General features: G+C 43.5%; 1 protein-coding gene across 3 annotated transcripts; it reads right to left on the bottom strand.

Annotated features, from left to right (window-relative positions):
• Positions 1-26,741, bottom strand: AKAP1 (A-kinase anchoring protein 1). Of its 3 annotated transcripts, none has more exons than XM_085310719.1 (11): positions 26,428-26,741; positions 11,340-13,035; positions 9,126-9,259; positions 7,600-7,726; positions 6,870-6,997; positions 5,344-5,521; positions 4,920-5,070; positions 4,225-4,292; positions 2,688-2,761; positions 1,781-1,846; positions 1-1,655 (listed from the first exon to the last, which is right to left on the bottom strand). In XM_085310719.1, the coding sequence occupies exons 2-11, from the start codon at positions 13,009-13,011 to the stop codon at positions 1,593-1,595; spliced, it is 2,661 nt and encodes an 886-aa protein (XP_085166845.1). In that variant the 5' UTR covers positions 13,012-13,035; positions 26,428-26,741; the 3' UTR covers positions 1-1,592. The 3 variants fall into 3 exon arrangements, with proteins under 3 accessions (XP_085166845.1, XP_085166844.1, XP_085166846.1); XM_085310718.1 differs by lacking the exon at positions 26,428-26,741 and adding an exon at positions 26,242-26,384; XM_085310720.1 differs by lacking the exon at positions 26,428-26,741 and adding an exon at positions 20,014-20,569.
• Between the last annotated feature and the right edge of the window lie 97 nt (positions 26,742-26,838).

Raw genomic sequence — 26,838 nt, forward strand, 5'->3', positions numbered from 1 at the left:
TTTGATTAAGACGGCTTAAAATTCGAGCTTTAATTGAAATGGAAAGAAACATTCCAAGAGGATATATGTTTTTATAGATTTAACTGAGTTACCAAATTTAGTTTTCATTGGACATTATTGCAAACATGAACATTAAATCATAAGCGCCGAATAGGAGAGAACTCAAAAAAAGGATATAATCATACCATATTGGAAGGGATCGGACCAAATGCTTTTGTAGGCAACTATCCAGATGTGTGGTGCACTGACATGTTAGCTCATAAGATGTAATGACATCCCTGAATTCACCTGAAAAAACTTTCCTGGGGACTGACTACATCAACATTTTCCTGGCAAGTGTCTTCTCCGCCAGCAATAAATCCCAGCTCAATACACATCTAAAATGATATACATTAGAGGGGCATGTGTTTAATAGTATTAAGTCAGTTTAAATTACTTGAGCAAAATTTTAAATTCCGTATGACAGAAATCTAAAAAGGAGCAAAAAAATTGAGAGAGAACACCACTGCAATATTAATGCCAAATTGTTACTTTTTTTTTTTAAACACATCTGTACAGCAACATAGCAAAGAATGCAGTGATCACAATTCAAACCAGACAGCAATCTAAGGGAATGCTAATCCTGTATACAGCAGAGCAGAAACACTCCCACATTCGGATGCTCCAAATATGTCAGCTATCCTAACGCACTCCAAACCAGTTCTACCTACATAGGACATTTTGGTGTGAAAAAGTTTCTGTAAAGTTCCCTTTGTTTCCAGTGTTTTTCTTGTACAAAATATTACAATGATTTTTTTTTATATATATTTACAGACTCGCACAGCTAGAAAAATACAAATTACAACTGGGCTTGGCAATCAGTTCTTTTCTTTAAATACACGATTTGGAACATAGATTTCAGAGCAATAACTGTAGTGGTAACATATCCTGCACTTTAAGCATCTCCACAGAGAAACTTTCTTCCTTAAGCAGATCAAGCCTAGAAAACACAACTGCAGTGAGACATGTGCCACAGTAAGTGCAATGAATGCARCTCATCTACCTCCTGGTATCAGGAAGATCCCAGATGAATGCAGTTTGTGCAGGCTGGCAGCACAATATAGAGAAATTCATAAACTGAACATTAAACTCATTAACATCCACTGGTTTCATAGGCAGAGCCTGTTAGAAAAAGGACAGCCAACGCAACTTTTAAGAGAAGTGGACACTGAGTTCATGGGGTAGTATGCATGTTGAATTGACATGCAACCACAGTTAACATTTCAGGGGCTTCAAGCAAGCCCCAAGGTTTTAAGTTTTTTTTTGCCATTCTGATTAAGAGAAGAGGCCAGGGAGAATTTTTTGCTTTAAAGCTACAGTATCTCTCATTATGGCTTTTAACACCCCGCCTTTCACTGAGATGAGGTATGTGTTTCTAGTGAAATGGTAACAGTTGAGCAAAACAAGTTTCAATGGACCGCAAAAAACTTTGTACATAGGTGTAAACAGTTATTCCCAAAAGGGGTTGCCAAACCGAATTGTAACAGTGCAAAAAAAAAAAAAAAAAAGATTTTATTTTGTTAGAAAAAGTTGTCGAGGCATCTCGGACATTGCTAGTAGCTGTCAATCCACTGAGCAAATCCTCTTTCCACCAGAGCTCTATTTATCGACACCACCTAAAGGGAGGGGTGGAAAGAGAGAGGTGAACAAACTGCTAGCTGGAAACATCAGCAAGCTCTTAATCCACACAGCGGGCATAAACTCAAACTGTGATGAAAATTAGATAAGTCAGCATACACACCTCATCTCCCATCATACTCCACAACTGTATCAGTGGCAGACCGGTTGCACTGTCATAATTTGTGACCTGGGAACACAGAAGAGCATTAGAGGGCAGCAGTCTTGGTCTGAGCCAGGCCAGACACAAGCTGGCACCATTCACTGTGTATCAGATGCTTCATATGTAAACTTATGCGTAGCCCGCAGCACCAATACACYAGTGGAGACGTACTGCTGCCACCACGCAGCTGGGATACTGTTAGTAAGTTTGCTCTGTTCCCTCAAATCTATGCTACTGCTAGAATTAGAGATGCTCTTGAACACTGGATTAAACCAAAGAAAGCCATAGGGATTGACTGTCACAAATGCCATCAGCTTCCCACTCACTTCAGTTAGCTCACGTGGATTACTCCAGCCACTGTCGGAGGCACTTCAAAGAGGTGACTCCCCTTTTGTTAAGGCTGAGCACCTTGCGTGGAAGCCTCTGGGATACTAGCAGAAGTCCTGCATCTCCCTTCATCAGCAAGGGGCCAGATACTGGATATCAGCATTGCAATTACACTGAAGACTGGAGAAGCTGCACAAGGCCAGGTGAATGCATTACYCCCCGGACAACCTCACTCTATTTCATGCCTCGCAAGCCTGTTCAGCCYCCCTTTCTCCCTGTCCCCATCATCTAGCAAAGCTGTATTTGCCCTATTTTGTGCATTCCTTAGAGCCACAAGCAGCCATGAGTGGTGCTGATGCTACACAAGAAAATTCTCAGCCTGTTCCCAGCACTGAGATTTCTCTTCAGAAACCCTATCCAGCAACTAGGCTTCGAGGCTCTGGCTTTGTTTCCAATTTTAACACRAACAGTATGCTGGGGAGCAGAAAAGATAATGACTACAGTAAAATCAGCAAGGCTTTTCCAGACAGCTCTCATGTACCTGTGCCAGTAGTGCTGTCCCTCTGGTCATCTCACTAACAGCTGCATCAGCTTCTGATGAAAAATGATCCTCATCTTTGAAAAGATAAGAATAGCAGAAAACAAATGAGACATTCACAGGCTTTAAARGCCAGAAGGGACTATTAAGTTAATCTTGTCTGACCTCCTACATAAGTTAGGCCAGAGAACCCTCACCCACTGTTGCTGTAGGCATTTGCGGAAACCAGTCTATTAAGTTGAAGATCACACAAGAATTGTGCCTGCTGTGTTGCTGGAGGGAAAGGACGAAATGCTTTTTAAAGCTGCTAGCTAAGTTAATATGATCATAAGTGGCTGATGAATTAGGAGGCTTTAAAGACACAAGAGTTCTTCTGCAGTACCTCTGAGCTTCCATTAATATTTTGATCCTTAATAAGCTAAGTTCAGGGGCCCCAGGACTTTGCTGATCCTGCACAGAGGGCAACAGCGCAAACAGGAACTCAAAAGCATTTGTACCACAGGCTTGCTGGCACCTGAATAGTGCCAAATGTGCTCTTTAAGTGCTGGCAGCTCTCATCTCTCAGCTTCAGCAGCATAGAGGGGTACTGTTGCTAAGTCCATGTGTAACGCTGCAGGAAACCCGTGTGTCCCAGCCAGTAGAGTTACAGTCTACACTGCGAAGATGAGACAGGACATAAGAGTGTTTTCATTTTGGAGGGAAGTTGCTTATTTCCAGGCAAATAGTGGCAAAATAAAGTTTCTCCTTTGCGCTCCCCCACCCTGTGACCATCTCTTGAAGCACGTAAACTCCTTACACTACCATAAATACTGAAGAAAGTAGATTACCTCATGCAAATTGCTCAGCTCTGCTAGGAACATCTTAAGCTTTGCCATCCATCAACAGTTTTGGCAGGGGCTGCATGAACTGGAGTTCTGTCAGCCCCACAAGCTCCAGTGATTAAGTTTAGTCTGATCCCTAGTTCCTGAAACTGACCCCTGCAGCACCCAGAAGGACAGTTTTTTTAGACACTGATACAGCAAACACCTTTAGTAATATCAGAAAAAACAGGAAGCCTTTCTAGGCAGTCACTGACAGTTTTCCAGCGCTCGGAGGGCAGTTTTTAGAACACAAGACTGTACACATCAGTCATTTCAGCAGGACCATGTCAAATGTTTGTCTAGCAGATTAAAGACTGTTTGCATCTGTTTATTTACAGAGGCTCAACAACAGAAGGCAGCAGAATAGTTACAACTACTTCAGCTGTATCCTGCCAGTTTTGCCAACTTGCTGTCTAGGAGAACATAATTCATTCTCTTCCATGTAGGAAAAAGCCTGGACATTTATCATCTTTCCCCTGTAGTCAGACTAGTTGTGCCATGCTAGCACATACAGAAGAATAAAGCGTTTTTTTTTCCAACCCTTGCTCTCGTGACTTCAAAGGCTGCACTTGCAAGAGCAGGGAGGAAGGTTAGGCAGAATCATTGCTTGTACACAGCTGGCATCCACTGAAACCAGCAGGAGGAGAAGTGGTAACAGTATGTCTCAAGAGTTCTATTACCTGGAAGAGGCACCACGTTGTCTAGCAAAACTTCTGCTCCTTGGAAAGGTAGTGTTACAAAATCAGACCTTAAAGAGAARAGAATCAATCCGAATAAGAATGTATCTTCAAAATTACTTCTGTATTTTCTAGCATTAGTTGGCCTAAAATGAATTAAGTTATAAATTGATGACTGTCAAAGAACAGTCAAATTTTCAACAGTCCAAGCAGCAGAAACAAATTTTGTSATTAGGACACCCCAGTGGACTGCGCTCAAAGTAAAGATCACTTGCCATAACAGGAGTTCTGCTGCTTTTCTCCCACCTTGGGGGCACTCTAGCTGGGACAATCAAGTATTTGTGGGCTTGTATAAGGTAACCCTCACCCAACAGGTCTAGCCAAAGGTGCTCAGGCACAGGGAACCTGAGTTTTATTGCTGGCTTTTGGAAAAGTTTACTACTCCCTTGGGCCTCCCCTGAAGGCTTTCTTTTTCTCAGCTTCCACATTGATGTGGCAATAATTGCAATCCCTTGCCCGAAAAGTCATGCAAGAGCTTGCTGCGTTCCCGAGGAATCCACACCCGCTGCTGGGGCAAACCATTCCGTTTCCACTTCATCTCAGTGCTGAAAATCTTGTAAGCAATTCAAACCATACGGCCAGCTATGATGTAGGCTCAAGCTAGAATGGCCTCAGGSCATGGAAGAGGAGCTGGAGACCTGATTTGTCTGAGTGTGTCAATTTTCACTCTCTCGTATCCTCCATAGTCCACGTATCTGATCTCCACTTCACTGCTCTCTTTGAAGTAGCCAACAACTTGAGCTCTCCACCATGCCCCATCCAGACCTGGAGCCGCACAGATAACACCAACTGCAAAGCATAAAAGAACAGAGAAGAAAGGTTCAGCATTAGAGGTTTTCTAGAAATCAGCACTTCAAATGTTAACAGTGCTACAAAATTATCTATTGAGAGTCAAAAAAAAAAAAAAAAAGGAAAGAAGAAAGAAGAAAAGAAAAGAAAAGAAAAAGTGCCATTCTCATACACTGGGAAACTTCCAAAGCCTAACCTGAGGGAGTCAGGCTTTCACATGACCCTCAAGGAAGTCCTTCAACTGAGCAGTTTGTGAGCAGCTAAATTACTTGCCTTCTACAGGTGTTGGCAGGGTTGGAATTCCAGGTTGAGAATAGCAGACGTACATCTGCTGGTCCAGGCTACACAGGACATGGAAAGTGGGGTGCGTATGCTGCTGTACAAACATGTGCCCTGCATTGACTTGGTTAACCACGATCACTTCTACAGTGACTCCATCTGGGAGCATCAGCTGTCACAGGGATGAGAGAGATTCTCATTAGTGTTTATTGCAACACAAGCTTCACTCACACTAGATGCATATATCTTCCTCGGTTCCACCAGCAACTCCCAAGGTTACAGCCATAGGTGGGAAAACCCTGGCACTCTGGGATTTTGTAGGTAACTTCCAAAAGGCTGCTTTGAGTCAGGATCAGCAAGTTACTCAGTGTTACTCTACACTCTTCTAATGGAAATCAGATTTGGAGAAGGGCTCATCTCATACACAAATAGACTATCAGCACAGAGCAAACTTATTCACTTAGAAGATCAGCAAGCAATAATGCAGATCAAGTAATGCTGTACCATCACCACAGCGCAACTTGTTGGGATTCCTTGCCCTCAGTGTTTCTTACATCAAGGGAGTCTTTGCAAGGACTGTTCAAATTAAGATTTTGTCACAGAGGTCTCTTACTTTGAAAATAATTCTCCCTGGTCAGCAGGGAGCCACTGTGCTGGGTAACTTCATGAAACTTAAGGCATTATTGTGCTCAGAATAGTTCTTAAAAAAGGCTCTAAAAGGCTTTTAGTTTAACAGCCTAAACCCAGTTTTCCAGAACAAAGCCTGATTTAACACCTATGGAGACAGCTATATGCAGTTACTTTAACAGATTCTAGATGCACAATGCAAGTAAAGGAGTGTTTCTAAATACCTGGAAAGCAAAAGTAGTATAAAAACTCTTTTGGGAAACACTGACACAGAAACCTCCTCTAAGTGAAATTAAATGCCTTGAAGTAATAAAACATTGAAAAGACTAGTTCCAGGATTGCGAGACAGTAATAGTAACGAAAACTGATCACAGCAACATTTGGATCACACGTCAAGTGGCCCTTAAGCAGAGCAGCAGACAATCTACTCAGCTGCAAACTGAAGCCTTTTTTCCTCAGGCAAATTCATATGCCTACAGGCAAAAAYCTTCTAGGCCAGATGTGCAACCACAAGAAATTAACGCAGACCTGGTGGAGCATCCTGCTGCAATTCCCAGCTCAGGCAGAAAGGAAATGGTAGTGGAAAGGCAGCTGGATAAAGTCTGATCTGCAAGAGTTACACATAAGCCGGGCAACAGATAGCCACACAAACCAAAAGACTGTTTTTGAGGGAATCTACTCTTACCGGAAAAGGGCCACATGGACATGTATATGTGTATGTACACACACACGTATACATATATACATATACACACACACGTATACATATATACATACACACACACACGTATACATATATACATACACACACACACACACACACACACACAATGACACTGACCAACAACAGCCTTCCACCCCGACATCAGCATAGCAAGCAAGCTGGGACTCACCCAGGAAGTCATAGGGAGGGAATGAAGCGTCAGTGATGGGGGAGGTGGAGCATAGATGTTGGTGAGACTGAGCTCTTTGAACTTCTTACCAATCAGACTCAATGCTTTGTCTACATGATGCTGGGATCCTGGAAGACAAAAATCCATCACAGAAAGCACTGCACAGACATGTCAGGGATACTATACACCCCCACTACACAGAGAACAAGATAGCTCCCAGAAACATTCTGGGCTACATCAACAACTCAAAAGTTTTAATAGACCAAACATGTAATCTGATGATGGGAACCACATGTGCAATTCAGGCTGACAGCCCCCAGTTTCAACAGCTGTAGCATCTGCTATGAACCGATCTGACTRACAGTACTGATATTTTTTAGCCACATTTAGTCTAACAACCTGCCCTGTTTGCATGAGTGGAAGACGCACAACCAGATTCTATTTGATATACATACCATAGCCCCTGAAGTGATTCTGCAAAGCACTGGTTAAACTAAAGCAACTGAGGAAGTTAAAAATTCACTCTCTCTAACCTCCAGTATAGAGGGTTCACATGCCAGGACATAGGTGATTTGTCCTCTACTGCTACTGTAACTGCACTGTCCTTGAGCAGAAAGGTTTTTTAAAGCACTGGACTCTGAGCCACTAAACCAGTTTGAATTCTTTGCCCATCTAATTAAGGGTCCCCAAGCTAGATAYCAGACTGGGAATACAGAGACATCTCACTTACCTTCTATGTGGCAAATCTGGAAGTCCTGGGTATAAGGTAGTGTTGAGATATATATTTTGGCACCAGATGTTTGCTTCAAGAAGCTCACGTACCTTCCTTGCTTGCCAATCAAGCGGCCAACTAAGTGCTTTATGAAAGACAGAAGAGAGCAACAGTTAGGAATTGAAATACAGATCTAACAYCACTGTTCCCACACTCCCTTTTCTTGTTGTGCAGAGGGCCAGGCAGAATACACATATGGCAACACTGGACCAGTGCGTGGTTCAACTGATCTATGACAAATCAAGGTAGACACAGTCAGGAAGCACAACTTTGATATATTCATCCTTTGATCTTGCAAAATACAGCAAAAATACTATGAGACAAAATCAGGCCTGGTGAAAGTTACTGTCCTCCTACAGTCAGTGAAGATGCATCTTCTTTGAATTTGCTTCCCCTCCCTTCCCCCTTCTTTTTTTAAAACTGTACTACATATGTATTTTATATTTTAAATGAAAGAAAGTGTCCTCACATCAAATGCAAGCTAACTAGATTAGAACAGAACTAGACAAATTCACAGGAGAGGAAAATATCATGCCTGTTAAATTAGACAGCCCCTAGACTGCTCTGTGCAGGCTGGTGAAGACATCTCTGTTGGCTTTTATACTCTTTCACTGGCACCTGCCACCACTACTTTCAGAGACCGAACACCAGAGCAGAAGTGCTGGGCCCAAGTCAGTATGGATAATCCTACCTGATTCAAAGTTAGCTTCTTTCAGGAAACAGTGATAGCCTTCTTCACTAACCAGTGAAACATACTCCTCTACTGCAGGCCTGCTTCTTTAGGCCTGTGTTTTACTGTCCCAAAGTGTTTGCTACATGTCTTCACCAGGTACAGAGCATCCAAGTGCTCCAGGCAGCATGCTTATCCTACTGGGAGCTGGTATCTTATGTCAGCAGCTGYCAGCATTCAGGTCAGCTCAGGAGCAGAACTCCAAGAGCAATGTTGTGTATGGCAGTCATGTGTGATTTTGCATATACAAAATAAGGAAGAATGGATGAATATAGACAGTCCTAAAAATAGGTTCTCTCTCAGTCCAAAAGAAAGCATACTACAAAGACAGATGTAGCTCCACAGAAAAGCTCAGATCAGCATTCAGTCTGTGAGTAGGGGTTTGGACAGGCAGTTGAAACATAACTCTCCTATGTAGGAGGAAAGAAGAATAAAAATCACCTGCTTCTAGTAACTGTGTACCCTCAGAGCCTTCTGAATGCTTTCAGAGCATCAGACTAAGACAGTGGGGTAGAAGATAATGGGTGTTAAACTCATTATTTCCCYTTGTGACCCTGAGCATAATAGCCCTTACACACCTCTTGTTTACAGGTGCGTACAGGCTCTTCATTCCTATTGAGTTCTAATGGGAGATAAATGCTTAAATCTTTGTTGATCTGCTTGGGATGGCACTTAGCCAGCACCAGACTGCAATAACCGGAGGATTGCTATGTAGGGCAGGGCAGAAAGCGTGACYGGGCAGGTGGCTGGTTACCTTTGGAACCTCTATTTCCCAGATAGTGAGCTCAGACTTGCTGGATTCTCCTCCTGGCTTAGGGTCCTGATGAGTCTCTGTCTTTCCCAGGGCACAGCCGCTGTCCACAGAATCCATACTATTTACATCCGAACCTACAAAACACATGCATATCACAGCATTCAAACAATTTGTAAAGTCAATCCAGCTACTAGACACAAAGCCAAGAAAATACCTCACTTCATAGAAAGGCTAGGTTGAGCTTTGCCTATGCATTCACACAGGATATTTCTGTATCACATGTCCAGTATCTAGTTTTGTACTTCAGACAGAGTCAAGTCTTGTCACACAGCCTCCTTAAAGTTTCCTTTTGTTCGTGAAGAAAAGCTTGAACAACAGGAAGAAGCCCAAATCCAACAGGAKACCCTCAAACATGATGACACCTACACAGCAGCAGAGACAGGACACTAGAAGTCAAAGTTACCATGGAAAGGAACGCTAGCATCAGGTTATGCCAAAATCATCACTAAGCTGCTTGCTGCTGTAGCACAGATATTTTGCATTTTCCCTCCTCAGTTTGAACAGGGCTCTTCATAGGGAGTTCAGGAGGGAAGGACATGCAACCTCTTCACTTGGTTACTGCACTGACATCATATTACTGTCTGAATAGGGACTGCACAGCAACGCAGCGAACCCTGTCAGGTGTGCCCACTACTAGAAGAGATTGGGGATTACCTCTTGCCCAAATTTATCACAGACCTCAAGAAGCAAGGTGCCAGAGCTGAGCTACGCTTTATTCTCAAACCAACAGTCAATATCAGGAACATTTCTACTTGGGAAGGGGAAGAACTTAGAACAGTTGCATTCCTAGACCTGAGATACAGTCAGTGCATCACAAAGTTGATCCTTCCTCCAGATTAACAAGCAGGAGCACGAAGACCCTCACTTGCTTATAAGTATTCAGACCATCCAGCACAAGACTAAAGAAACAAGTGATCACAACAGCTGCTTTACATTTGCCACATCTTAACCAATCACACAGCACAGAGACTCAGAAAGTCAAAGGCTGACAGTGGAGCTGTCTGCCCTAGACTTTCTAAGTAAGGAGAAAGATTTAAATCGCACAGYCAGGGTGTAAAGGACAGCTGTGGGACATCTTACCCAACACGGTAACACTCACAACCTTCCCTGCTATCTCTCCTCTCCCTACCCTTCAGCTGTCTTCGCAGAGTGCTTTCAGCCCTGCTGGTCAGACAGGCTCCACAATACATTCTTACATCTCCCCATCACACTAGCATTCACAACAAGGCAAAATCATTTCCTCTTCCTTTATTTACTGTCACTAGTGAGAATGTTTCATGCAGTTAATCTTAAATTGTTGACAATCCCAATCCTCATGTCTTACAGGAAGCAAGATTCTCACTACTTTGTAGCAATTACAAGAGACATCCTGTCATTAAGAGCTGTTGGCACCACAGGGTCCTACAAAGGATGTTAACATCCATCCCCAAGGTCACACAGGTCAACATTCATTCAGACAGCTTTGTATTCTGCCAGGCACACACCATGCAGGATCTAGAAAGCAAAAGCAATGCAACAAGACAGATGGAGGAACTCCATGAACATTGTTCCCTGTTGAGATTTCTTGGCRTGCACCTACCCTTCCAAGCAAAAAGCCTTCAGGGTTATTGGTCTGCAACCAACCAATCTGATCACAACTCATCAGAGCACTTCCCTGATTCATGAGCAGCATCTCAGAAACCTGCCCTACAGCCTCTCTTCAGCAGCAGCAGCCCATAAAGAGATGTTAAGAACCCAGCGCCTACCAGGGGCTGCCCGAACTAAAGCAGAAGTCATTTGCATTAGCAAGTCTTAAACCAGCAAGGTGTTCAACAGCCTGACCTTCATCCTGACATGCTCCATTTCACTACACTACTCAAGTACATAGTTAACTTCAGACAACAAGTGTTGTGCTGAAAGGGGCCAGGCTGCTCACCCCTTTTTGACATATCCTGAAAATCATCCAGTTACCACTGGATCCTATAGAAATGCGAATTCTGATAGTAAATGCTTGTGTTAGTTACATCCACCTGAACACAAAGGGCAAGCATTCAAACTGGGGAAACTTTAACATAAAAAGGATGTATCCAATTATTGCATTGGGAATCAGAGGTGTTAAAGCATATAAAACCCTTGCTCATCATGTTTCTGCAGGTGGCCTTTCACATCCCTTACCTCCTGAATGATCTCCATCTGTCTCTGTTGTCCAGTTACTCTCGTGACGCAAGTCTGGACTGTCTTCTTTCAACATCCCATTACTGTATGGCACTTTACTGTCTTCAGGTAGCTTCGGGGTAGRAAGTTTTTCACTTGGTACTGAGCTCTGCTCAGCAGATGTGTCTTGGGTTGCAGATGTGCTCAGTGAGTCCGAATGCTGGCCTGATGTGACAGACAGCATTGTGTTTTGCAATGAGTCCCCAGTGCTTGTCCCATCTTCGGATGCACACGTGCTGCACCCAGAGTCCTCCATAACCACATGCGACTCTCCCAGGGACCCTCCATGGTTTGCAATAGGAGTCCGACCAACTCCTGGGGACTCGCTGTGTGCACAGTTCTTTACCTGACAGTCTTTTGAGTCTCTCTGAATTGGGCTGGATAAACGGCCGTGTGTTAAACAGCTGGAATATGTCACACATTGATCACGTTCCTCTGCTTGCGCGGAGGTAGGTACCACTGCATCATTCTTAGTAGCAATGTGCTCATCCCCTCGCCTAGGTTCCRCTGCAAGCATCTGATCAGAAGCAGCAATGCTTGCCCTCTCCAGAGGTGTCTCAGCTCGGCTGGCTGCAGCTTGGCAGATCCGACTAGACACGTCACTTGCAGAACCAGATAGCACTTCCTCGGTTGCTGCCAAAATGACCTTGGAAATGATCTGTATTGCTACTTGCTCGATTTTCTCAACTTCTTCCTTGTCTAAACTCACTCCTCCAATTCTCTCTCTTTCCAATTCATCTTCTTTTGGCTGTGTGTCCTCCTCCTCCTGACACACCGGTATAGTACTGTCAATTGACTCAGACATTTCTTCTTCTCTGGACTGCTCCAAGCAGGCAGACTTCATATAACTATCTGATAACATCCCAACTACAGAATCCTTGTGACCTGCTACAGCTTCTTCATTATTGGGAAAGGCTAGGGGGGAACTGGCTTCCTTCTCCAATCCCAGTTGCAGGGCTGTCACAGACCCAGTATCTGATAGCACAGTTTCTGGCATCTGGCTTTCTTTACRGGGCTTAAACGAAGAATCATTTGACTGCTCTGCATTGCTGACCTCCTCCACGATTCCCGAAGACTCTCGTGTCAGCGTCACCGATGCTGATGGCCACTGACCCTCAGCTGCACTAGAGCTCGAATTCTGTATAGGGCTAATCACAGCACTGCTGTGACACTCGGCACTCTTCGAGACCGGAGGGAGAGACACACAAACAGGGAAACTGCTTTCATCTTGAGAGCTTATTCTTTCCAGTTTTTCACTGTCGTCCTCAAGGGTGCTGGGCTGGATGGTCATTATTGCTGAGGCTGGAAGGTCCTGTGAGAAATCTAACCTCTCAGGAGTCTGATGCAAAAGAGAGGGCGTCGTCAACCCTGCTGACAGCATGGAGGTCGAGGTTTCACGCTCTGGGCATTCCTCTTTCGAGGAGAGAGGCGGTCCTTGAGGAGCACGTGCTTCTGTTCGCGGTGACGAACCATTTATAGGCAGTTCTATCTGCTGCTCTTCCATGATGGCTATTGCTCGCCTGTCATGATTGTTTCCATGCTCCTTTTTGCGGGAGAAGAACCACCACCAGCCAAGAAGTGCCAGCACTCCAGGTAAGGCATATGGGAAGAAAGTGCGAAAACGTAAAGCCATTTTACAGAGCCTCAGCAATTACACCTAGAAGGGGGAAATGGAAAGAGAAGAACATTAAAATAGTGAAGTTAACAGAAAGGCTAAAACTTCACAGATGTCTCAAGCTATTCCTATTAGTGTGGACAGACATATTTTCCAGCCACTGTTTRAATTTGCATCTCTACTTTGTCAACAGTCCATAGAACAGGCCCCTTACCTAGAACTGGGATACCCAGGCACAGCTCACTGTTACATGTATCTGGGCAAATAGTTTCACCTTCCTTCTCCTTTCCCACCTTTATAGGTTGGTACTACACATAGATGGCATCCAGACTGCAAGTTTCTCCAGAATCAGACTGGGTCCACAGTACAGCTGCACTGCAAACATTCAGGGACTCAAATCTGATGAAGAGCAGGTCTCTAGTTCTTAGCTCAAAAAGGAGCATCCCATTCCTGAAGCAGCATTTTACAGACAACAAACACTGAATGTCTAAAATGTATCATCTCACCAAAGGAAAAATACTTTGCAAACATTCTCATCCACTGTATTACAAAAGGCCGGTGTGCTAGAACAAAACTGAAATCTGCAGTTCATTAGCAGCAAAGCAGCAACATATAGCTACTCTATTCACCTTTATATACACAGTGAAGGAATCCATAAACAAAGAGGGACTGTAGCCTTGTGAAACAGGTATCTCTCAGAAATTCCCCTGTAGGAGATTTTGCTCTCCATGGAAAGGTTAATATAGCTCTCAGGATACATGACTTTTCCCTATCTAGCCCTTGACACCACAGGATAGGTGTACATTAAAAACTGAGAGACAATGAGCCCAGCATTTGCTTAGTTGTATTATCAGAGCTCACACATCCTTCCAGCCCATACAGTAATCAATGGATCTGCAAGCTAAGCAGATTGGCAGTAAGATCAGTGTCAGCTTTCCCATATACCTGTGGTTTGGTTTCTGCTTAAAGAATATAGCCACATAATGAGAGGACTGAAGTTGTAGATCAAATGACAGCACTAACAAAGGCAGTTACTTTTCTTGGAGAAACTAACTCCCAAGACAACAGGCACCATAAGACCAGCTGGATATGACCACCATATCCCACCGCAGAGGCCTACATGGGCAAGAGATAATTATACTTCCCTGTTAAGAAAAGATGCCAGTGAATACCACTAACAGAAGGTTTTCCAGATTGGTTCCTAAGCACAGATGCCTGGGACATGTATAAAACCTGACCTCGATGGTTAAGTGGTTGAGACAGAGGAAAAAGATTTGCAAGCTTTTATGTGGATATACAGACRATTTAAAAATAAAAATAAAATAAAATAAAAAATAAAAAAAGTCGTCTTGCACTTGAAGACAACTTCCAAGAAATTTGGGCTACAAAGCAGTGTGTCAAGGATTGGAGGAACATCCTGTGCTCACAGATGCAGCTATTGGATACAAGCAAACCCACCGAAAGATGATTTCAGGGCCTTGTGAAGCACATAAAATGCCTGGCTCAAATGGCTCAAAGATGCCTAAACAACAGGTTTCAGAGGCAGGACCTCAAGAGCAGCAATCATTTGGTCACTGAGCCAAGAAGAAAATGAGAGAGTTGTGCTTTTCTAGGGCTAACAGAGACACAGCAAATACTTGAACCAAAAGCATGAAACCAAGAACTCCARAAAAGACATGAACTCACTTCAGGAAAAAACATCTCTGTAGAGGCAGGACACTTTAACTTCAAGTTACTTTCTCTGTATCTTTACACATCTGATACAGGCAGTGCCAAACATTATTTGCTTTGCAGACCACTTGTCTACTTTACTATGGAAGTTTGTATTCCTCCTTCAAAGTTTGATCACTCCTCATCATCTTTCCCATATCCTGGATCAAGCAACCCCCTCTCCACAGCTGAGCCAAGCTTGCTACTCAAGATTGATTCTAGCTAGACACCTCCAGATATACTCCTCCTTTTCAAACTCTCACCCTCACAGTAAATTCCCTTTAAGATGCACTGAAGACCTTAAGAATAAATGTACATAAGTTAAGTCTCCTGCATGCCAGATTTTGTGCTGCAGCAAGTGTATTTATGTTTCAAAAAGGCATCACTTCCATCAAAGTAAGAGGTCTCCAGGCCTTTCACTGCTGACTGGTAAGTCAGCATGTGGGTGCTTCAGTAAAAGGTGCTAGTGAAAAAGTCAAAGCCTTCTCTTGTCACTAGGAAGCAAGTCTTTTTAACCTTGTTAAAAGAATCCCCACAGCTCATTTTGTGAGCCCTTTCAACAGAAATCACCCTGTTATTCCCACTGAGGGGGAATCAAGGTTCAATCTTTCRGAGGGAAGAAATCAGAGACATATTTTTTGCTTAGTGAAATGCTATTTTAGTTCCTTCAATTTCACAATACATTAGAGGGAGAACAAGCAAAGCACCTCCTTGTGCCTCTAATGCCAAGGAAACTCCGGCTGGGTTTGAGCTGCCCACGGCTTGCAAGAGCGCACCATTCCTGATCCAGTGCACTACAGCGAGCAGCAAGATGACCTTGAAGCTTGCTTACACTGATCTAAATTACAGCCTTGATACCATCATTAAACAGGACAGGCAGGAAGAGATAATTTAGTCAGGACTGCGCCAGCAAGAGACATCACTCAAGATACGGAGGTTGCATGTTGTTTTGAGCCAGCTACTGATAAACGGAGACTCTCTTGCCTTTGAGTGGCTGACTAAAGTCACAGCAACAAAGAGTTGTCACCATTCAGCAGTTGTTTGGGAACACGGCATTATGAATGGCCACAGCCTGTTACACTCCCAGAAGTCACAGCAACTTTCCAGAAGGGTGTGCATCCACCCATCTGCACAGCAGATACTACCGAAAGGAGGCAACAGTCAGACCTGCCCTGAATGCTTCAGGAACGGTTCCTTCTAGTCAAACTTAGGGCACAACAGCAGGGCACACCGTGAAATACTTGGGCTGCATTTTTTTGAGCAGAGGACAGAGCCCTCCTGGCCTCAACGTGCCACATCATTCACCAGCACTGCTCACCCCCTGGAGAGTYGTGCTTATGCTATGATCAGAATCCAGGGCACAGGCACATTTTTTAACAYGCTGAACAGAGTATCACTTAATTGCAGTTTCAGTCTTTTCTTAAAGAAGGTYCTGTGGGTTTTTAGGCACTGAAGCAGCTTAGGAGCATGCTTTCATATCTATAAATAGATCAGTAAGCAATATGGCAAAGTGCTTTGCCTCAGGATGCTGCTTGCATTGAAGCAGATACCATTATGAATCAATTCTAACACATTAACAAGTTCCTAGACTATGCAAATGGCTAAAGCATTTCCTGCTCTTAGACTGGCCAGGGCATTTGCTCCCCTAGATCTCTGCTGCTCCCTGAAGACAGGCTACTRAGCAAATACTGCTACAGGGGACTTGCAGAGACACTAGGCCCCTACGGCTACCTGCACAGCCTTGGGTACCTTGGAGCCTGGGCCAATACTTGGCCTGTAGTGTTTGCTCCCCTCTATGCCTAGATAGACCTGCTCCCTGTCCAGTGCTGCCAGTCACATTTAAGCAGTGCAGCAAATGTGAACTGACATGAGGAGCTTTTATATTCCAGCTGACTTACAGCACTGGACCTGCAAGAACGCACACTCCTCATGGTCACCCTGAGGCTTCTCCGCTATCGAGGCTGCTAGAGGCAAATGGAGCCTTTTGCAGTCTCAGTGGGGCTGACTTCTAACCTCGCACCCCTGCGTTAGATAACAATCCTAATCCAATTCCTTCCTCCCCTGATGGAGCGGAAAAGCTCTCTGCAATTCAGCTGAAGATACTGCCAAGAGAGATACCAGAGACCATCAGCCAGACAGGACCCACTTCTGACTGTATCGATGCTTTTTGCTGGCCAGTGAACCTGTGAGGGCAGCCCACAGTGTGGCCAAGGAATGAGTTTCATGCTTCCTACCTTGACTTCCAACACCCCTTACACCACATAGCAGTTYGGAAATGGTACTGAATAGGAACAAAAGGACACATTTGCCTCTTTTTATTTGAATTGTGACCAAGTTTCACTTTTTCTTTCAGCTGCAAAGTAACTGGCCCTGGCCTTTTCAGTAGCATTTCTGCTTCACATTGAGTGAAACCAACCATCTCCTAGGGATGAGACTTAGTCTTTAGAAGAGATGGGAACTGTGCTATAACATCCTATAATACAGTGATCTTTGTCTAGCAAAAGCAGTCTGGATAGAGATACCACTCTTTAGAAGTCCAGCTCCAAAGTCCACTCTACATCTAAGTTTACTRGGACGAGAGCTGTGACCTCTCTGACTTTTGAGAGTTGGAAGCTGTTTCTTTTGTTTAAAAAGTGTGGGCATATGCCTGCCTGGACACTGCTGAGACTCATGTCCCAGTCATGCTCACCCTCTCATAAACTCATTTGAGTTATAAGAGGCAGAGTTGACAGCCTTTCCTTAAAAAAGATCAGCACTGGAACACGAAGCTAAATAGTTATCCAGGTCCTCGGAACAACCTCGCTGCAAAGCATTTACAGTTTACATTTTCACTGAGCAGGATTTAATGCAAAACACAATGTGCCTGACAATGCTTAAACACTATAGACCTTTCTCCAAACAGGCCTCAAGACCTTTGCCAATGAATGACAAAAATAAAGATTGTTTTTAGCAGATAGYGGAGTCATGGAAATGGGAACCACCCACTGGAACAGAGTATTATCTATTTCCTTTTTAGAAGCATAATATTTCTTATACAGGAGAAGACAATCAAGTCASTCTGTCGACTATGCTTAGTCTGTCTCAACCGGAAAAAACTTGTGTTATCAAAGCAAGCGCTCAGACCACAGTTCCCAAGTACAACTCCTCATGAAAACTAGGGCCCTGAGGAGAGTTGATTACATGTTAGCTGGGGGGATTTAAAAAACATGCCTCCTTCAAGCTGAAACTGAGCATCCAAATCTCAGATATTTTAATATTCATTCCAGATTTTTCACCTCCTCTCACCTTCCCAGCYATATCCCTCTACTATTCTATCCGCACTATCCCTCAACTTCGTTTGAGCTAGTGCAGACTCCAGCCTTGCTTCCCTGCTGCRTACTGCCAAGTCCTAACAACTGAGGCAAGTAAATAAATGAACAGCAAGAACAAAGATTAGACAACTTTCTTGCTCGCTCTCAAATCAGATTGCCAACAGACATGATTTAAGAAAAACAGAAACATCTCCAGTCTACCATGAACGAGATATCTATGTAGTTCTGCATAGGAAGTTACATTCTGCATTTATTGCAGAGTCGCATCTGATTGCTTCTAAAAAAAAAAAAAAAAGTCACTTCCAAACTGTCAGGTAACAGGCTCAGTGAAGAAGATAAACTTTTGGTTAATTGCAACATCTGAACTCTTCCTCAAACTAAAAATCAGCATTTAAAAACAACAATTCTATGCAGTAACTCTGATTTTTTTTTTTTTTTTTAACTTGGTATATGGAAAGGATGAAGTCTGCACATTCCTAAGACAAAAGGTTCACATTTATGGCATACAATACAATGGCACATTGTGAGCCCTTGCTAGTGCTCATCTGCTGTCCACTTAAGTTTATTATAATTAATGCAGAAGCACCGCACAAGCTGTCTCACAGGCGTACCACAAACTCAAATTAAAGTAGCTCACATGAGTCCATTCCCAACAAGCTTCCCTGATTAAACAGACAGCCCTATTATTATCTGATTCCCTATTAAGTCGCACCAACTGTACAAACAATAGTCCCACACAGTTTTACAGTGCAGGAARACAGTAGCAGGATGCTTTACAGAGGGACAGGCCTATCCCCAAACTGTTTTGTCTGTTAGGCTTTAAGAATAATTTCAAACATTAACATAATTTAAGATCTTAATTTTTCTGTGATATTCAGATCACAGTGGGGATTGCTGGGCTAGCCAACTGCTCCTTGTGGAGTTAGTTTAATTTCATGTTCTTAATTTGTCTAGTTTTAGCAAGAGCTGCATTACACTATCAGTGACCGTGTTAAATAGGAATTCCACATCCCTCCTTCTGTCGACTAGAAAAGGAAAACAAGGCACGTGTTCCACACAAGATGCCAGCAGACATCTTAAAGCTCCGGGTTGGCTAGGTGACAGCTACCACCAACAAACACTTCCTTAAATAAACATGATAGGAAGAATTTGGTGGCCTGATTTTAGCATGCTGGCCACAATGCCACTTTTGATGCRATGCCTAGAAGACAGCCCATTTTTAACCTGCTCAATTGAATGGTGCCACAAAAAAGGCTGCAACATGCAACACATACTTCTCTGATTTCTACTGTAAGARAGCTCTTAAAGGCCGTACCCACTTTCCAACGCAGTTAAGAGCGACAAAAACCTCTCCCCATCGCCAATTTGACAGTCAGTTCAGGAGTGTAGGGGCAACAGGATCATTTAAGCACACAGGGGAATAAAACCTGGGATTTTCCTGTCAGCAGCAGAGTAGAAAATGGCAACTTGTCAAGTCAAATGGACTTAAACACCACCAAACTGGATGGAGTCTTGCCCTACAATCTTTGCACTCCAGAGGCAGGAGAAGCCAGCTGGAAAAGTACAACAGTTCCAGAGGCTTCAGACTCAGGACTATTAGCTTGCAAAAGTCAGAACCAGCACGAAATGCCAGATGCTCCAGCCCTGTTCCCCAGCATGCAGGCCCCATGCACTCCTGCACCAAAAATAGAAGTGAGCTAGCACAGAGCTCACACACTGTATGCACTTGCACTGCGCCACTGACCACTTCCACTTCCTGCTGGCATTTCAGGAATCTGGTCTAAATGTCACACCTTACATCAAGGCAGGGCTGCAGCCAGGACACTAGACTTCTTCAACTTGCTAAGTAATCCCCACATTAAGTCAGGATGGGATTAAGACATCGAAGGGAGAGTAGGGGTCAGCTCTCCCAAACCATATTCTGACTTGACCTACAGAAAATTCCCAGTAAKGACCATGGAGGTGAGTACAACAAGAGTGAAAACACATACTTGCCTACCTTAGAAAGTCTGAGGACAAAAAAAATCATTCCGTTTGTTTGCACTAGGGTCCCAGAGCAGTGTTTTAAGCCACCTTGTTTCTCTGGCCAGGACAAACAATCCTTCAGTATACACATCCTTATAAGGTTAGAAATGTTCGCAGCACGAGGTTCACAGACAAGCCAGATAAYTCATTCTTAAGGTCCAAGAGGATAGTTCAGCAAGCACTCAGTCYGAATGATTTTCAGAGTTTTCTATACGTAACAAGAAGGTCCATTCCAGCAGTAAAGCCATTTCAAGGCTCCACAAAAAAGAAACGTAAGGATAATTCCTAAGGAAAGAAGCCCCCAGCAGTCCCATACTCTGCAGCACCAGCGGTTCCCACTTCATAAGGTTCCCCTTCCATCTGGGCACTCCAAGAAGTTACACTTCAATCCTGGGGGCAGGAGAAAAAAAACCCACAAGGTTGGAACTGAAGACTGTCTCAAGGGTCACAAAGTGAGAGGGCRGCTAAATTGGAAGTTCAGCTTCCACAGCAAGGCCAGGATGCCTCCCTACAAACCCCATAGTTAGTGATATAGCACTCGGGAAATAAATACTATCTGGGTGAAAGAGAACTGGACAAGGCTGGCACAGTTAAACTAAATGGGACCACGTGGACTCTTAAAATTTTCCATGCTAAAAATAACCAGTAGCACATGCTCTGCCTTATAAGAGGCATAAGAACAGGAGTTGACAAAAACCTAAAGGACTAGAGGCCTTACCAGTAAGATGGGGAAAAGAGAAATTACTGCAAAGAAACACACATGAGAAGGCCTACCTGCRCTTGCCCCACGTTCAGCATGAGCTGAACAGAGAGGCTGTTTCTCTCTTCTATTTCCTTCCGGGAAACCTCTTCACATTCAGACTCAAGCCACACATTGTCCCCCAGAGAGGTCTCCTACCCCAGGCAGGAGCACACGACAAGATGGACCTCACAGGATGGATCTGTGAAACCACAACTGCCTGTCACCCAGACAAAGGCCTGCAGTGTCACTGAGCTGCAAGCCCTTGCCTCAGACCTTCCTTTTGAATGCCAGGGTGTGGATCAGCTCAGCCACAAGATCTGCCAGCATTTTAAATCCTTGTCTTGCCCACTCTTTTCTTCGAGCACATTCTTCTATACCACAATCAGAACATTACCCAGAGGTGACAGCTCAAAAAACGTGACATCCAAAGACAGGGAAGAATCAGGTAAGCAAGATATCAAACTGTAGGGGACTTATTTTAAAGAAAAGTGAATAGATGAGTTTCTCTATAGTTAACTAAAGGTCAGAGTTCTGTAGTAATTCCTGCTTCAAGCAACAGTATCAAAAGGTAAGAGAAGCAAGAGATACTCCCTCAAGCACTACCTCCTTTTCAAAGTCCAGTTAACATGGGCTACACAACTTATGAAGCAGTCACCTCTGGATGAAAACAATARAACTACTCCATACCCTTGAAATATTTAGGAACTGACAGTCTTATTTGTAGAGGGATAAATTATGACATAAACAAAAAGTTGAAAGAGCTGGTTGTTGTACACACCAAACTAGAGCTCCGGAACAAGAAACACTACCAAGACCAGGCGGTCTCTTATCTCTAAGATAAAAACTGCTTTCAGAGCAATCAGTTTCAGTGATGTTCCTACAACAACTCCCTCCCTCCCTTTGCAGCTGAAGCTGCTATGCTGACAGCCCAGGCTTTATTAATACTGCATTTAAGAATCTCTTCTTCCCTGCACCTTCTCCCACTCAGGCACTAAGGACAGGTCCAGCAGAGCTCCAGAGCTGCATCAGTATCACTACTTGGGCAAACCAAGAGGACTCAGAGCAGTTCATACCTACCCATGTGAAAAACAGAGGTTTACAATAAAAGCATCAGCCTAGATAGAGTTTTTCTGCACGTGTCTTTCTGAAACTACTAAGACACTCACACATATGCAAGCAGCCCTCACCACCTGCACTGCTGCACAGATTAAGGCAAGACCCTGAGCTGGTCACTACTGCTGTGCAATAAGCCACAGGTCACACTTTGTAATTAACATTAGCCCTATCAGGTTATCAAGATCCTTCTTGCACTTTGTATCTTATTCCTTTCCTGCTCCAATTGTTTCATTATTTATAGTTTCCTCAATCAAGCTAATATCTCCCCATGAATCCTCTAATATGGAGAAAGGCAAGAAACCTTTCTGGCGAAGTAGGGAGAAATTTATCTCAAATACTGAAATGAACTTCAGAAACAGCTTCTGTACTGTTTCACCAATACTACCTTTATCTTTCTTTGCTATTCCTCAAACTTGGTGGATTTGTTTGCCAATTTTGGAACCTGCTCTAGAAAAAGAGCTAGACCAAATGTTCTGCTGCTTCAGATTAGCCAAGAAAGTTTAGTGAACTGGCCAGAGGCCATGTGACTTTCTCATACTCATCCTACTGTAAACTGTAGAGAAAGTCCTCGGATTCAGACTAATCCTCTCAGTGCACAGGTATCCCTGTCTGGGGAATGCACAGTGCTTCTCACAGCCAAAAGGTTTAAATACCAGTTGTTGCTTCTCCTTCGAAGATCCCTAACCAATGGGTCCACACAAAAATAACTCCCTCCTCACCCACCAGGTACTCGTTGAGACTTGTCTTGCACACACTGAGTAGCAATCAGCATGGCTGTTTCAGCTGTGCCCTGTCTCTTACTGTATTTCTCAACTTACTATCCAGAGGTTTGTGGAATTTTTCTCCCACTCTCTTTCAAAAAATAAATAAATAAATAAATAAAATCTCCCCTCCCTGACACATCCACCAGTCTGGATTTTACTTTTAAAAAGTGTCTTGCATTAAAGACTAAAGAGAACTGGTCCTCTGCAATACAGGTAAAGCAGCTTTTAGTACCTTTATAATCTATCTGGCTTCTACACTGATGAAAACAAATGCAGTCTTTGCTACTGGAGACATTGTCTGAACTTGTGTCCACTAAGCGCAGCTTATAAATGAAAATTTAAGCAAGCAACTAAATCAAATGTCTGGCATCTGCACTGGTTTCCGCAAAATACACATACATAACACCCAAAAAGCAGAGACTAAACTAACGAAGGCTTCCAATATATTCTGCCCACAATGCAAAAACAGAGATCTGAATTTTCAAGGAGAAAGAATAATGAGGTTTACATCACAACACTGATACTGCTGTAAGAGACAGTGAGAAAAGAGGCAGTGTTGAGACCAAACAGGTATCCAGAGAACAGCATCAAGACCTACTCACTGGAAGGTTTGCTGTGCACAGCAATGAGACCTTGATAAACAGCTTCTCAAAACAAAAGCTGGACTAGACTTAAACAGAAAAGCTAAAAGCAGAGTTGTTCAGCTGGACTCCTTGTGTACAGAGCTTGGCCTGCTGAAAATAAATTGCAGAATCAGAGMGAGAGGAAGGCTACCAAGCATTTGTGAAATAAGCACTCTATATTCATCTGCGCTAGGAAGGAACAGCAAAGGTTTCACCAAGAGACATTTGGACTTAACAAGAAGATAACTTCTAAGTGTTAACAAGCTCGCTACAAGAAATTACATAACATACTTGAGACCTAATCAGAGAGACAAGCTTCACTTTGATCTGTATTACAGTAGTACCTACAAGCTCTTGCCCAAATTATGCTAGGGGCTGTTCTCATACACAGAAATACTTTCCTCAAAGATTGCAGGCTGCGTCCTTTCCTCTGCTTTGGCAGCCCTATTTCAAAAGCAAAGTCGAAAGTCCTTCAAAAAAAGAAAGCTTTCAGAAAGCACAGATTAAGTGATTTTCYGAATCACACCAATTTGGAGACATCACAGGGAACAGCAAACAGATCTTATAAAGACAGGAGCCCATCTTTTTCACCTGGCAGTAAATAGTACACTAAGTTACATTCAGCTTGGAATAGTTTATGGAAATGTGTGAATTTCTTTCCTGCACCCCTGAAYACCACAGAATTCTTCCTAACCCTGAATTTCAACAGGAAATGGAACACAAGTCCAAGCTCACAACAAAACAAGCTCTTACTTAAGGAAGGGAAAAACTGCAAGATCACAGCACTGAATTTTACAGGGATGCATGCTCAAATCCTTGTTCCACAGACTTCAAAATGCTAATTCACAGMTTTATCCTTATGCAAAGCTAAGGTCCCCAATACAAGAGCCACATGGAGAGCACAAGCTTTTGCCAGGAACTGCTGCTATTTATACAGAGAGTCAAACCCAGCCACAGCACAGGGTAAGTTTCTCATCCTCATTGCCAGGTGGCAGCAGAGGTCAAAGGCAATTTCACCCAGGACCTCTTCAGGTCTACAAGCAGCAATTAATCAGCTGAAGAGCTATTTAAAATGATCTTTTTCTGAAATAACTCTGCCAATAATGATGTACAGATCCCATAAATTAGTCAGCTTCCTGCTAGTGTACAAAATGTAGCAGCAGCAAAAGTTGCATAGAACCTGTGTAGGGGACAATTAAGAAGTAGAGCAGCGGTGTGTAGACTGCAAAGCAGTAAGTGACATGCAAACATATCACAGGGATCCCAGAAGGTGAGAAGCAAACTCAACAGCCTTAATTTCCAGGAAGTATTAGGCACCTGCTGAATAAAATAGCTCCTTACAAGGATTTCAAACTGGCTGCCTGAAGTCACTACAAAGTTTAACCAGGCCATTTGTGTGAAGAGTTCCACATGAACACTGTAGTTAGAAATCACAATTTAAAGGCGGCTGGCTAGTCATTAGATATGAAATATTAAATAACTGAAAGTAATTCATGTTTTCTAATTACTTCTAGGTGTTGCTAAGGGCACCTGGGGATACCAACCCTGATTTTATTAGGGTCTCCATGGACACTAGAAATACCTTAAATAAATTGCTCACATTGGTTAAGCACACACAGAAAATGAGAGCTATACATGAGAGGGGTACATTGCTTTTAAAACATTATGCTCTTCAGATAACTCTACTACTGCAAAAGTCATCTTTGTTTCAAATATCCCAAAAGACAGCCTGCAACATTTTCAAAACGTGCATGAGTCTCAGCACAGTAAGTCACCTGCTTCTGGCTCTGAACAGCTTTGGCTACAATCCTCAATAACCAAGCTCCTATCATAGTTAACTCCTATGAGAATYCGCAGGAATTAGGTTCCTATGTAGCATGACAATCTAACTACAGGTACCTTCATCTCATGCTGTGGGTGGCAAGGGGAATTCCTGTTCAGTAATTCAGGCTTTGGGGAGTGTCTAGGTTAAAGCCCAGGCTTTCTAGGTAGTTGATAAAAGAGGAGAAAGAGAAGCTTTCTAGACAGTTGATGAAAGAGGAGAAAGAGAAGCTTTCAACATAGATACCTCAAAGCACCTCTAGATAGCTTTAAGATGGAATTTGAATCTTCACGTACCTAAGAAGTAGTAGCTATAAGAACATACAAAACCTGGGTTCTTACAGGCCACTCTCATGCAGCTCCTCCAGAATCTAATGATATCCTCAGACAGCCTCTTCCACGTTTTTGTTTCAAGTTTGGCAGAGCAAACAATCTGTGGCCCCATTAGGTAAAATACTGTACAACCACAATGAAGTTGGTGTGCTCAAATCCTGCAGGCTTGCTGTCTCATGAGATCATTTACAAGTCCTTGGAGAGCTAAGTGAAACACTGGAAACAGCTGTGGGACYGTCAGATGAGTGGTACAGAAAGTGATGTCATGAAAAGGTGGATTCTAGTAAGCTTACAGCATAATTTGAGTTCTACAGGCTTCATGTTACTTTTAACTTACTACAAAGTTTTAATTTTCTTCAGTGCCTAGGGCACTGGGTGGGCATCTGCATGCAAGCCAATTAACCAAGAATTAAACTGTGCAATCAAGACACATCTAGTAAAACTGCACCTACTTTTTCAGAAAACATGGTATGTACATCAAGATTACTGGACGAAAGGCACATCAGTTCAGCTGAGGGCTGCCAAGTATTTCACACAGGTAGCTCATTAAAGAATGAGGAGGTTAAGCGATCTGAACAGGGTCACATGATGACCCACTGGCAGAGGAGCAAACGCTGCTCAGCTCCCTTGCTGACAGCTCCAATCCATGTGCTACTGAGGAAGAGTCACACACCCCTCATGAGCAGTTGTGCCGCACTCCAGCAAGTCATGTGCTATTCCTTGGCATACTGTGCACAGACATACAGCTGTAACTCAGTAGATCATTCACAGTCACAAAGCAAACAGGAGAAAAGTAAAGTTACCTTCTCCTGCTACCACCTTCCCCAGCAACAAGCCATTTCCTTTCACCTGAGACAAAGTCCACAGCGATTCTGATAACACCCAGCAGGTGTAAGCACAACAGCCGACCTTAACGAAGGCAGCACACGAGCCTAGAAATGCAGAAAGTCAGAATTACTTCCATCCTGTGGCCCCTTACTCCTCCTTACCATACTGCAGTGGTGTGCAGGTTTTGTGGCTGTGTCCTATYGCTGCAGATCACCTGGCATGGCAAGGATGCCCTTAACAAGGCACCTACTCATTCTGTGCTCCCAGAGCTGCAGCTTCACATCGTATTTCACCAGGCTGCCCTAAGGAATTTAGGAAGCCAGACATGGAGCAAAGCTGCCCAATGCCAGAATGCAAGCAGTCAGACTTTTTTTTTTTTTTTAAAAAAAAAAGAAAAATTAGGAGCAAAACAAGACAGCTTCTTCCAGACCAGCAAGGATGGTGAAACACTGCTTCCTGAGCAGCGATACAGTTTAATCCCTTCGGCCCTGACCGCTGCCACGCGCTGCCTTTAAACGTAAATAAAGCGGCCGCGAGCGGGAGCAGCCGGTTAACGGCGGCGGCGCGGCACG

This window comes from Rhea americana, unplaced genomic scaffold, assembly GCF_003343005.1.
Source record: "Rhea americana isolate MKP2758 unplaced genomic scaffold, rheAme1 scaffold_325, whole genome shotgun sequence".
NCBI classification, from domain to species: domain Eukaryota; kingdom Metazoa; phylum Chordata; class Aves; order Rheiformes; family Rheidae; genus Rhea; species Rhea americana.